At 34.7% G+C, this 14,568-nt stretch overlaps 1 protein-coding gene and 1 long non-coding RNA gene across 4 annotated transcripts; one reads left to right on the top strand and one right to left on the bottom strand.

The window, feature by feature from the left end:
- Positions 1-399: 399 nt before the first annotated feature.
- Positions 400-13,983, top strand: cdc25d (cell division cycle 25 homolog d). Of its 3 annotated transcripts, none has more exons than XM_087235787.1 (12): positions 400-597; positions 1,710-1,810; positions 3,646-3,664; positions 3,807-3,840; positions 3,947-4,009; positions 5,271-5,411; positions 6,359-6,463; positions 7,309-7,371; positions 7,513-7,611; positions 9,349-9,545; positions 11,623-11,734; positions 13,254-13,983. In XM_087235787.1, the coding sequence occupies exons 1-12, from the start codon at positions 497-499 to the stop codon at positions 13,389-13,391; spliced, it is 1,173 nt and encodes a 390-aa protein (XP_087091913.1). In that variant the 5' UTR covers positions 400-496; the 3' UTR covers positions 13,392-13,983.
- On the bottom strand, positions 3,855-9,543 carry LOC147847024 (uncharacterized). Its single transcript, XR_015477272.1, has 3 exons — positions 6,341-9,543; positions 5,235-5,384; positions 3,855-3,980 (listed from the first exon to the last, which is right to left on the bottom strand). It is a non-coding gene; the product is annotated as an uncharacterized LOC147847024 (long non-coding RNA).
- Positions 13,984-14,568: the final 585 nt, after the last annotated feature.

Below are 14,568 nucleotides of genomic sequence, written 5' to 3'. Positions count from 1 at the left end.
TTCGGGAAAATGAGCGCCCTCAATAGATCTATTATAACACACTGACATACTTAGACAGTGCGCCTTTTCCATGCATTAACCAATCAGGTGAGGGAAAACATTTATTAAAAATTAGTTGTTCAAATCACAAGTTGATCATCATCATATTGTTACTAGAATAATAATATAATTTAGCAAGTTCAGTTCTGTTTAGTTCCATGTGCTTTAAACAATTCATTGTTCAAGTCTTTTCAAGTGAATTGTTCAATTCTCTTCAAGACATGATCAGTCTTCCTGAAGCAATCACAAAACTGGTTGTTCATTAGTAGCCCGAGTGTTGCGATGACAGAGCGTTATCATGGGCGGGGACGCGCCGCATGCCGCCGATCATATGAGCTTGTTGTAGCAACACGAGTTTCCAAGGCAAGCAGAGCGGAGACATGATGACACTCAGTGATGCACAGCTCATATGATATTTGACAGTGTTTGGGTCAGTTTGCAGCTCTGATTCAGCCCAATGGCCGGTGATGCGCTAGAGGTTCGTGATCTGACAGCGGAAGACTCTTCCCCGGTCAACGATCTCTCCTTCAGCCTGCAGAACCTCCAGTGTCAGGACGGGTGAGAGCAAGCATCCTTCTTAATCTTAATATTTAAAGAAGATAAAGTAATGCAATAAAATTATCTATTTTAAATGATGTGGCATTTTCAGGGATAGTTGCAAATGTTTATTTAAAAAATAATAATTTAAAAAATATAATATTATAATTTTATATATATATATATATATATATATATATATATATATATATATATATATATATATATATATATATAATTTATATAATTAATTTATATATATATATAATTTTTTTGATTTTTTTTTATTATTATTACTACTGATATATGCTGTGAACTTTTACTATATTTATTTATTTATTTATTTAAATAAAACATGATATCAAATTGCTTATATTAATATTATTAATCACATTTTGCTCAATAAAATAAAAAACATAAATAAAAACATAGAGCAAATAGTAAAAAGAGTAATTAATATATATTAAAATAAATTAAAATAAAAAAATTATTATTCTTTCAAGTTATTTTATTTTAATCTATAATAACCTCAAATAATCATTAAGTGATTGAATGTGTCATTATTATTTGCATAATTAATCAATAATTTCTCATAGGATTTATAAATTATTGTACATATTAAACAAGACCAGATAATTTTTAAATTAAAATATCATTATAATTTATATTTGAATTGTTTAGGTAAAAATGACATTAAGGCATTATTTAAATCCAACTTTTTCCCTTTCCTGAACAAGAAAGTCACATTTATTTAAAACCATCCACAAATATTGACCAATGATTGGTTTCCATATGACAATAGAGATAATGTGACAAAAATGCATAAAAATATATACATGTTAATGACACATTGCAAAAATGTGCAAAAATAAAATAAACTAAAACTGAATCCAACATCTAAAATATTCCTTATTAATGTTTTAAACTCATACAATTTATTTTTTTCTTCCTCAACACAAAAATAAATTATTTTTAAGATACACTTATCAATGATATCTGCTCACTAAATACAAGATAAACTACTAATCAAGCATTAAATTATCATTCCCATCAGTGTACTGGGATACATTTTTACTGAATAATTAAAATTGGGTTTATGTTTTAACTAATATCTGATGCATATTTTCATCTAGTCTGAGTCCAAAGCGCTCGACCCCCAGAAAGCTTGTTTTGACGCCTGAATGCATGAGTTCATCACTCAACACCCTCTCCAGGGAGAAAGAGACGCCAACAGGTCCTGACAAGAGCCTTGTCACACACACTCACACACACACACACACACACACACACACACACACACACACACACACACACACACACACACACACACACACACAGCTTAATTAAATCTCCTACAGGGTCTCTTCAGGCTCCTTGTGTTTGCACATGTGACTCATTCGACTCATTCATTTTATGTTTGAAGATGAAATGTTTATGATTTATACCCAAGTTTAAAAAGTACTTTTGAAATTATTTAATAATTCTAATATATGATCTGATACATGTCTTATGTCTGCATGCATAAATTATGTTAATGTTATTTTTAACATTAACATAATTTTTGCATGCAGACAGACATGATTCTTTAAACTTGCATTTTGCTTCTTAAAAATGAGCTTGTATTATATGTAGTGCTATAAGCATATATGAGTACACCCTCACACATTTTAAATTCATATTTACTATAGGAAGCTTTACAATATTATATCCATACAGTTGAAGTCAGAATTGTTCGCCCTGCTTTAGAATTTTTTTCATTTTTTAATATGATGTTTAACAGAGCAAGGAAACGTTCAAAGTATGTCTGATAATATTTTTTCTTTTGCAGAAAGTCTTATTTGTTTTATTTCGGCTAGAATAAGAGCAGCTTTTAATTTTTTAAAAATAATTTTAAGGTCAAAATTATTAACCCCTTTCAGATAATTTTACGATAGTCTACAGAACAAACCATCGTTATACAATAACTTGCCTAATTACCATAACCTGCCTAGTTACCCTAATTTACCTAGTTAAGCCTTTAAATGTCACTTTAAGCTGTATAGAAGTGTCTTGAAGAATATCTAGTCTAATATTATTTACTGTCATCATGGCAAAGATAAAATAAATCAGTTATTAGAGATGAGTTATTAAAACTATTATGTTTAGAAATGTGTTGATTACATTTGCTCTCCGTAAAACAGAAATTGGGGAAAAAAATCAAACAGGGGGCGAATAATTCAAGGGGGCTAATAATTCTGACTTCAACTGTATATACTAACTTAATACTAACTACGTGTTAGGGAAAATGTTGAATAAACAAACAAATAAATAAACAAATACATACATAAATAAATAAAAGGAAAAATCAGAGAAACAAAAAAATAATAATTTGTTGAAATTTTGTAGCTTGTATTTTTTAAAACTTTTTTGCAATGATTTGCATGAATTTAAATGCCTTCTTTCTATTTCCACAGATGTCCGGTGACTAAAATAATATTAGGGCCCAAGTTCTGAAATGCACCCTTTCTACATTTATTTAAATTGTATTATTTTTATATATCACTCAATCTTCTTTAAGACATTTTAAATTAATGCAATCTCTACATTTTAAAGAGTTGGTTTACTTAAAATGAATTTACAACTAAAAATAATCAATATTTTTATATATGATTTTACTGCTGGACCGCTCCATGATGAATAATTTATTTTGTAATATTATTATCACTATTACATAACATTACATTATCATAATAATATTATATTTGATTGTATATTAAATAATATTTAATTATGTTAAAATTGTATTTGTAACTCTCACCATACAAATAACTGTAGAAAACAATGGTATATATAGTTTATAGGTATAATTTATACTTCTAGATATTTATTGGGGGCCCCCAGATTTCCTGGAGCCCTAAGTGGCAGCTTACCTCGCTTATTGGTTAAATCCGCCCCTGATTAGGATGTGTAGATCAGATAAAAAAATGTCTACATCAGATTTGTTCATTAACCTTACTAAACGTTTTGAATTTCCTCATGAATTTGCGTTTCATTTTCTCTAAATAAAAATTTCTCTTCCATTTTTTACAGTGAGAAGACGACGAGCAAGGTATTGCAAAACAAACATCGATGACCTCATATAAATAATACTTAACTAAAAAACAGTGAATGTCATTTTTATAAAAGTGTCTGCAGAATTAATAAATGTTCAATCTAAATGTGAATACTGAACAGATCTGTATTTGTCTTAGCAGAAGCCTGTCTCCTGAATCCACTTCAAACACGGTACCACACACACAGTAACCATTAATAAATTGTCAATTTATTTATTTATTTTACATTTTGTCATGATGGTTAAAAATGTAATCTTGTCTCTGCGCTTTACCATCAGCCCAGGTGTCCGTTGAGGAACAATCAGGACTTTCCTGCCAATAAGGAGAATGAGAGAGCCATTGTCAGTATTTGACCTCTTTCATTAATCCACACATTATTATTTAGTAGACATAATGCTATTTGAAAGGTAGTATGAAATGTGGTATATAAGGACTTTTAATTTTCAGTAAGACAGCTCAAGCACTTCCTGTGAACTGTCATGCCATTACAAATTGCCCATGTTTAAGATCTTTAAATGTTCTTTAAAATCAATGATTGTCACTGCCTAACCGAAATAAGATATAAAGTGGGTCTCAGACTGGACAAGAAGCACTGCATTAAATTACATTGTTCTGCACAATGTCTTTAAAATATACACATTTATCTCAGTATTTCACTGGAGTTTCTGCACTCACCTGCTGCTACTGATGGCACTTGAGTTTAAACATTTTTTCATCTTGTTTTACATTTAAACATCTAAATGACTGCTTAAGTCTATTTAACTGATTATATTTAAATTAAATTACAGTATCAATGCGGTTAAAGGAATCTTATGGTATTAGAAATAGTAACATACCACTTACTGGAAGTTTATTGGTGGCTGACACTTGCTCTAATATAGCACATTATCTGAGGATTATTGCTAGAAGGGATACAGCTGTGGTCGAGAGTTCATTTGAATTATTTCTAATACATGCAATTATCTTATTAATAGCATATTGACGTCTACCCCCATCCCAACCCTAAACCCAACCATTACAGTAATGTAAAAACAGTAATTATACAGAGTATTGTTACAATTATTTAATAAATTACACAGTAAATTGTATTTTATTAATGTCTACTCCACCCAAGACTCACAGTAATGTAAAAATATTCATTATTGTTGTATAGTGTCACAAAAGTCGCGGTATATGTATGTGAGTATCCACAGCTGTATCCCATATAGACTATACAGTGTGTAACCGTCACGTCATTTTAATTTTCCCGCTAAAACCCTCCCTTCACATTAAAAAGGATCTATCTACAGCCGTTTCTTGACAAACTATTACTTTTTGTAAGGTCTAATTTTTTAGTTTCATTGATATATTCATTGTTTTGACAGTAAAATGGTGATTTAAACATTAAAATATTAGCTTTGGAGGTCATTAATATGCGTGAGGCTTCCAGTCTCGATTTAAACAAAGCCATTCAGCTCATTTCTATCGTTTATATGTTGACATGACTTTGGCATTGTAATTTGCACTTTATTGTCATGGTAAACTAATACTTGCTTATATTTAGGGAGTGTTTTATTGCAGTCTCACCTTCATTCAAATTGACGAGATACATTTGTCCAACAGAAGCGACTGCGCGTGCGCCTGTCCAGCAGATTCTCCTCATCTAATGCAACAGAAACCGCGGGCAGAAACAGGAGACAATACCGCAGTGATCCAGAAGAGGACGCCACTCCCTCACTAGAAACAGAGGCGGTGGATCCAATGGTGATGCTTTATTTAATTTCATGCAAGAATTTGAGTGTAATTATCATTGATTAAATTCAAACCACTTGACAATTTATCGTTGTTGTTGTTATTTGTGTGTTTTGTTTTGCACAATGAATGATTAAGACACAGTTATGATTGTAAATTATATATTTAATGTTTACTACAAGTGTTGCAACGTTGTAAACCATTTCTGGAAGGATCTAGCCAAATATATATTTTAAAAGGACAAAACTTTGTTATTATTTCCCATTAAAAGATGTTATTTTTATTAATAAAACAAATCTAACAAAAGTCTTGAATATATTGCTAATATGTTTATTTTTATTGGCAAAATTTTACATACACAAACAGAAATTTGCTAAATCTTCTTCCATATTAACGGTTTTATATCAAGTTTAACTTCTTTATTTCTACTGTGAAATCGTTCAAAAGCAAAAAATCTGAGATGTGTATCAATTATTATAACACGTTTTTTGATTCACCTGTCAATTCTTTAAATCATTAAATGTAGAAATGCTGTATACTATGTTTTACTATGTTTTGTGTATTTAATTAAATATATATATATATATATATATATATATATATATATATATATATATATATATATATATATATATATATATATATATATTGTTATACTAGTTTTTTTATGCCTCATCTTTTATATTGTGCTGTATCCTGATGGTTTATGCAATAAAAAATAAATGCATAAATATATAAATAAATAAACAAATAAATAAATAATCGAAGTAAGAGATTGCCCAATAAATACCTAGTAATGTCTATAAATTATATATAACACAGTTTTCTATAATATTTTGTATGGTGGGGGTCTAACAAATCAAAATTGAAGTGAATTATTACATCCATGCGAATATGTGTAATTAACCTCACTTTGCTATCCAATCATAAACACTCTCTACCTGTCAATCACTTTGCAGGCCGCTGTGAGATTCCGTCAGCTGATGTCACAGCTGCAAGCCCCGCCCACACTTGTGACTCAGGTCGCAGTTGCTGACCTCACGCTCATAGGAGACTTCAGTAAGGTTGGTTCTGCAAAATCACAACAATATAATGTATTATTACATGATTATTTCCAAAGTAAGATATTAATTACACAAGTCATTAGGTTCATCCATAGGAAATTGGTTTAAGCATAAAAGTCAAGTGTGTGTTGACTTCCTGACTGACTCTTCCTTATTTTCCCGCTCTTTTCTTTTTTGTTTTGTTCATTATATCGATTTATTTTCTTGTTCTTTATTGTATTTTAATATTTTGTCAAGTTCACTTGTAATTTTTACACTGCTTCAGCTATTTAAAAAACCTCAGACTGCATTTTAACTTTAATTTATACACAGTGTAAAGTCATGGGGTCAGCAAGATGTTTATAAAAGAAAATAAGACCATATTTCAGCAAGGATGGATATATTGATTAAAACTGGCATTAATAATGTCAAAATATTTACATAAAAAATATAAATTCTGTTCTTTTGAACTTTCTATGTATTGAAAAAAAAATTGGTACAAAAAAAAGGGAAGCGGCACAACATTACAACTGTCAATAGTAAAAAATGTTTTTTGAGCTGCTCATTTGCATATTGGGATAATTTGCATTGCTAATAATTAGAAACAGTCATGTGAAGACTGTTGTTATGATGCAATTTGTTTTACTGCTTTCACAATTTTTGCTGTATTTTTAAATAATTGATAATAAGTAGAATAAATTTATTTCAAAATGATATTAAAAGTCTTATTGATTCCTCATTTTTGTGCCTTCAAAGGCGAAAGCTGTTCATTCACAGTTAAGAGGATTGCATAATCACATTAAGAGCTGCTGATATGAAATTATTATCTATTCATGCATTTAGTCGTGACACAATTGTTTCCATAGCAACACCTGCTTCCTGTTGAGAGCGCAGGCCATCAGGAGCATCACTGCATCAGCGCGCAAACTGTAAGAAATACTTAATACAGTCAAAAACAAAGAAGATTTGAAAGATTTAATAAGTGCAACTTTTACATTAATCCTTCATCATGCAATTAAATTAACACCTTATTTTAATGTGTGTCTATATTCTCTGCTTCTGACCTGAAGGTGGCGTCTCTGATCAGAGGTCAGTTTGGTTCTACAGTGGAGGATTTTCTCATTGTCGACTGTCGTTACCCGTATGAGTACCAGGGAGGACACATTAAGGTATTTCAGATATATCGCATATGACAGTATCAGAGTTTTTTTTTTGTGATTAATTGCTGAAGCTTTTATCATGATATACATAAGCAATATCACACTCGTAGCAGTGCAATATGGCTGTATATCAGCGGCAGAGTGCCTTAGTGCCCCACCAGTGCTGATATACAGCCATATCGCACTGCTACAAGTGTGATATTGCGTTTATACAAAAGCAAAATCGTGTATATAAATAAGAAAATCAATCACGGAGAGTCTAAAAACCCCTTTGTATTAGGAACTACTTTCTTCCGCCATTCATTCACATCTGCAGCTGACATCAAAACAGCAGAAGCCATTACTAATTCACCAACGTCACTTTAGAGTTAGTGCTTTAATGATTCTCTAGCGTAATGTCTAAAGTGATGACAAAACATCTGATTTTGCTCACTTTAAGATATTACGGCTGAAATTGAAACCGAGATAGGATGCAGCAGGTTTTGGGCGGCCACTTCGATCGGGTACTGTACCAAAGTTGGCAACCAGGGGGTGTTTACAGACTGTACCAATTTGGGTGTGGGTTAAATTACGGGAGTTTTTTAGGAAGAAATAAAAACGGGATGCTTGCAGGAGACTGGGCTGAAATACAGAATACTCCTATGAAAAACGGAAGTGTTGGCTGGTATACTTACCATTTTAATAATGATTTGATCTGCTGTAGTTAGAAATCAGACTGTTATAAGCTTCTAAGCGTAAGGGTTTATTTTGCGGTTCTGTTGCCATCTTGTTGATATAAAACGTCAACCGTCTTTGGTCTACACTATGGCAGGCTAATGGCCGTCGACGAGCTCTCTCAGAAATTGTAAATATTTTAAAATAGGCACTATTCTTACAAATAAACTGCATATCGCTGTAGTTGCAATCTAAACAACTACATTTTCACCAAAAAAGCCTTAAAAGTATATTTTGTTGTCTAACAGCAGTAATATTTGTCAAACTGTAGTGTCTGCTTGTTGCTGGCTGTATGTGGGTGGAGTAACACACAAAGGGTAAAGAGGCTGTACGGGTGCTGATATTACTTAATATATCACAGCTATCAGCCAATCAGATTCGAGAACCAGACAGAACTGTTGTATAAAGTGTAGGAATGTATTTGTTTATGTGGTTTTTCACCAAGAAGCTCCATACAGAATCCAAAGGCAGATACTGATAATATCAGGGACTGGTGTGTGGACTTTGGGGGTTTTTACAATGAGGTCACATTTTAATTAGTCAGTTTGAATGTCTCAGCATTTGGGTTTTGATCACATGGTCAAGAAAGGACAAAATAGCTGGTAAACTTTGCTCTGTCTCTTTCTCTGCTCAGTGCTTCCCTGTTCTGCTCCTCTCCAGCGCTGGAGTCTATCTTGTCTGGCTCTACAGGCTATCTTTAGAGCCTACTCTCTGTTTTCTCTCTCTCCCTCCCCCTGTCTCTCTCTCAGGTAACTTTAAGCTGGGCGCAATTAATATATGTTTTTATCATTTCATATTTTATAATTTTATGCAGTTATTTGTGGCTGATTTAGTTGTAACCGAAGCAAGTTGTTGTCATTAAATCGTTTCATTATCAAGTATTCTGTGATTTACGTTTGATTAAACATCAACACTTAATTGCTCCATATTGCAATACAATTTTAAACACATTTTTAGCTAGCAGTGCTGCTCTTAGTTTCGTGTTTGGAATAATATTGGTTTGACTCTTTAAATAATCCTCCTCTGATTCAGGGTGCAGTAAACCTGTACACCGAGCATCAGGTCCAGCAGGTGCTCCATCAGGCCACAGCAGGAGCTCAGGTGTCCGTTTCCACCAGCCGGCTGTGTGGACGATCTGCATCTGATTCACTTCCAGAGGACGAGGAGTCGCCGTCACGAAAACTGATCATATTCCACTGCGAGTTCTCATCAGAAAGAGGACCTCATCTGTGAGAAACACACTGTTATTATGAACACACATGATGCGTTTTCAGTATTTTCAGAGACTATAAAAACATTTTTCACAAGCTGCCACACAAAAATCACAGGTATTTCGGAAGACTTTCATTTTTTCACAAGCACGTGTTGGCCTAGAATGAAAAACCCTGCATTTAAAGTGATTTAGTGTTTTTAAAGAGGCTGAGGGTCACCAAGACTCTATAGACCTTTTTCTTGGAACGCAAAATTACCCATGATGCTTTGCGTGTATGGGCAAGGAGAATGCGAGGAACTTCCGGTCAGCAGCTGATGCGTATAAACAGTCACATTCGTACAGCTTTGAAACGATAGTTTTAATCAGTTTTACCTGCTTTTATCATCTTTGAACTGATACTGTTGTCCATCAGCACCATCTCCTGGACTGATCATTTAAAAAAATGCGATCTAATAGGATGGAAAACAACTGCTGTGAGGCATTTTCCCCTCATCAGACGGCATCTTCTGCAGTTTAAATGAAGCCTCGTCATCGCTAAAGTCAACATTTTCTCTTTATTTCAAATATATAACCAACCCAAACACATGTAATTCACTAAAATGTTTGACACACACACGTAGCCTGTACTGTGCCACTGACACATTACTGCACTGACACATTACATACATAATTTAATAACTGTGACAAAGTGAAAATATAGGCTAGTGTCATTTCGAAATGACAGAAAAACAAAACCGTGGTAAAAACAACACACAAAATAAAACACAAACGGCTCGCTATTAGAATGAACAGCAAATCAGCAGCAGAGGATCAATAACAGACATTTATTGGTCATTTTTGTAAATTGCACGACTTTCATACCAGTTAAGTTTCATGCCAGTACTCTGGTTTGCGCTCTCGCTCGCTCTCTCTCTCTCTCTGTGTGTGTGTGTGTGTGTGCGTGTGTGTTAAAGAGCCGCCGAGCTAACAGCTGACAGGCCGGGATCGCACACACGCACACTGTACGTTATTTCTGACGGCAGACACGTGAACTAGGAGAACGTTTTTCTCCTATTTCTGACGCGCTTGAACCACATGTGACAGATTATAACGGCTTTAACCGACACATTTCTAAGTTGTGTGTCACAAAAACACTCTGTTATCCCTGCTGAAAAATCCAGCTTAAACCAGCCTAGGCTGGTTGGCTGGTTTTAGCTGGTCGACCAGGCTGGTTTTAGAGGGGTTTTGGCCACTTCCAGGCTGGTTTCCAGCCATTTCCAGCCTGGTCTTAGCTGGTCAGGCTGGGAGGTAACCTGCTAAAACCAGCTTGACCAGCCTAGCAGGCTGGGAGCCCAGCCAAAACCAGCTATGTCCAGCTTAAACCAGGCTGGTCAAGCTGGTTTTAGCTGGATTTAGCTGGTCATTTTCCAGCCTGACCAGCTAAGACCAGGCTGGAAATGGCTGGAAACCAGCCTGGAAGTGGCCAAAACCCCTCTAAAACCAGCCTGGTCAACCAGCTAAAACCAGCCAACCAGCCTAGGCTGGTTTAAGCTGTATTTTTTAGCAGGGATCCATTAAAAACGTTATTGAAACCCATTTTCGGAGCGCAAATTACCAGTTGAACACGCTGTAAACGGAAGTTTTTAGCATTGTACCGGAAGACGCTGGTCGCTATGGCGCCCTCCATGCAGCAGCCATGAAAAAGGTCTATAAACCTGGACATTTATTATACTGGATCTGTGACATCTTAAAATACCTGTGGTCTTCTTTCGCCAACCTGATTTCACCAAGCAGGACATGTTCCTGAATTAACATCTATGTTGATCCTGGAACCACATTCCAATCAGCCAATCAGAATTAAGGGATACATTTACTGTTTATTATTTATGTTAACTTTAGGCTTATGATTAGGTTCATGCACTTCTACATGATTGTTAACTATTATTCTCCTCTGATTTTGGGAATAGTTTACAGTTATGGTTGGGTTTAGGGGTAGGGAATAGGTATGGATTAAATTTTTCAACACTAATTATGTTCCAGTATCAACATGTTAATCCAGGACTGCATCATACTTGGCAAAATCAAGACGTGTGATCTTCTTTCCCATTGGACAGATGTCAGTATCTGAGGAGGCTGGACAGATGTGTTAATGTGTACCCGAGTCTGCATTATCCTGAGCTGTACCTGCTGCTGGGGGGTTACAAACACTTCCACGCCTCATATCCGGTAAAGTATAATCCATTATGCTAAATGTCCAGCAGCCAATCAGAATCAAGCATTCAACATACACATTGATAGTTTTCAGTCATGTGACCTGAGTGGAAAAAAAAAAACAAGGGGCCGTAATGGCAGCTCCACAGAAACGCAGCACAAACCAGTATTTTTCCATCCGTTTCAAGCTACAAACATTTGAATCACATATCAACAGATTGAAACAGAGATATGATCACAGACTGTAAATTCTGGGCACTTGTGATCCATTTTTGATCAATTATTTAGTCATTTAAAACCCTCATGTACCAGTCAGAGCTCCAATTTGGCAATGTTTACGTCTATCTTGTGGATATTCCTCAGTGATTTAGTCATTAGTGATGGCTTTATAGCTCGTAAGTGTCTGCTTTTATATTTGGTGACATTTTTTTTTTGGTTAGATTAATCTTTGCTGGTAGGGTAAAAAGCATATGTTCACTTCTGCTATGACCCTAAAAATGTGACAACGTGAAACTAACAATAGCACAACGTTTCTCAATCCTGGTCCTCGTGCCCCACAACTCTGCACATCTATGTTTCTTTATTCAAGCCAGACATTTGTTCTAAATTAACAACAAGTGCCCTGCAAAGTGAACTCCACATGATACTCAGCCATGATTTCAGCTTGAAGGGAGCATATATGTGTCATTTTAGTGTGTGAGTTTATATTGTGTTTTATTTTTGGAAGTATACTATATGACTTATTTTATAAGGCAGCATGGTGGCTAGCACTGTCTCCACATTGCAAGAAGGTTTCTGGTTCGAGTCCCAGTTCATTCTGCTGTTGCGCCCTCTGAATTAGAGGCAAAGCTGAAGGAAAATGAATTAATTAATGTATATGTAAGATGCTACAAGTAGTGCTGTTGTCTAAATCTGTAACCTAAGGTTTCAAAGTGAAGGTTTCTCATGCTCTGGTAAAACAATGAAGGAAGAAGGGACTAGGGAAGAATGCACACTGCGTAGGGAACATGTCAGTCACAATGGAGCTCATCTAATAAGCTGGCTATCTAAATCAGCTGTGTTCGAATGAGAAAAAACTTGTAAAATATGAATCGCTGTACTATGAATGCTTGATTCTGATTGGTTGATGAGCATTATATAATGTGTGCAGTTATTTCCAGATAAACACACAGCTAAAGTAGTTCCGGCAGGCATTACAGCTCCATAACACTACGCTGAAGGATTTCAACAGTCAAAAATCACATTAAAACACAACTGAAGGCTTTAAATGAGATGTTTGAGAAACCAGTGCTACACTGGAGTAGTTTGAGGACGAAAACCTGACTGAAATACAACATCTGAACTGCCGTTTTAGCTGTGGTAACCATATACGCAGAATAAAGCACTCCAGTCCATTGTATTATTAGAAAATAAGGCACACCTGAGGCATAACGGCCACTCTGCTTCTATTTATACATTCTAAATATATTAAATCAATTGTTGTCAGTAACTTGTTTTGTATCTAATGTCTGAATGTGTGTGTTTTCGTGCACAGGATTTGTGTGACCCGTGCGGTTATGTGTCCATGCGCCAGCGCGAATACAGGGAGCAACTGAACAGCTTCCTCAGGAGAAGACAAACACGACAGCGCAGACGACGGCCAATCAGAAGACATCACAGAACAAAACGATAAACATTCTGATCATATCCAGCCAATCAGAAGAGGACAGGAACTGCAGCATGTTTATTCTGTGTAAAAAAAATTGCATACCGCTATTTGTTTGATGACCAAAACTGCAGATTTTAAGGTGGACGTGAGTAGCTACATACTTTTTGGTCGTGGTGAGTGAATGAATGTGAGTCTAAAGTGATTTTATTTATATTAGTCAATGTTAATATAATCAATTTCATAAATTTATTTTAAAAATCATGATTTAGTCAATGATTTAAGCATGTGCATTTGATTAATGTGTTCTTTTTATAGTTAAATTCTAATAAATAGCTTGCTGAAATGAAGACAATATTATTTATTAGCCTTTTTATTTAGAATTTAATAATTAATTACATTTTTATAAAGATATTACAGGCAGAACCTCCACTGAGAAATGTAGTATCAGTGCCTTTCTGGGTGTTTTAAGGGACATTAGTAAAATCTTTGCTTTTAATGAGCTCACAAGTTTATTTAACATCAGTTTATGAGGAACTTGTTACATTGGGAAGAGAAAAAACGGAATAAAACGAATTAAAATCTGAATAAAAATTGAATAAACTATTAAAAACACTAAGCCTGCTTTACTGTGTTTTAAAAGAGAGGTTGCGTTACTTACAAAATGTGTATCATATTTAAAAACTTTGCATATTATTGAATATCTGTAATATTTAAGTATATCAATTCAATTCAATTCAGCTTTATTTGTATAGCGCTTTTACAATGTATATTGTGTCAAAGCAGCTTCACATAAATCATTCATCATTAATTTTCCTTCGGCTTAGTCCCTTTATTAATCAGGGGTCGCCACAGCGGAATGAACCGCCCACTATTCCAGCATATGTTTTACGGTGTGGCTACCCTTCCAGCTGCAACCCAGTACTGGAAAACATCCATACACACTCATTCACACACGTACACTATGGACAATTTAGCTTACCCAATTCCTCTATGGCGTATGTGTTTGGACTGTGGGGGAAACCAGAACACCCGGAGAAAACCCACGGCAACATGGGGAGAACATACAAACTCCACACAGAAATGCCAACTGGCCCAGCCGAGGCTCAAACCAGCGACCTTCTTGCTGTGAGGCGACAGTGCTAACAACCGAGCCACTGTATCACCCCTAATATTTAAGTTCATAATTTTTTATAGTCATTCA

This window comes from Danio rerio, chromosome 1 (assembly GCF_052040795.2).
Source record: "Danio rerio strain M-AB ecotype USA chromosome 1, GRCz13ab, whole genome shotgun sequence".
NCBI classification, from domain to species: domain Eukaryota; kingdom Metazoa; phylum Chordata; class Actinopteri; order Cypriniformes; family Danionidae; genus Danio; species Danio rerio.
The sequence above is the reverse complement of the archived record's forward strand: the minus strand, read 5'-3'. Positions and strand labels throughout refer to the sequence as shown.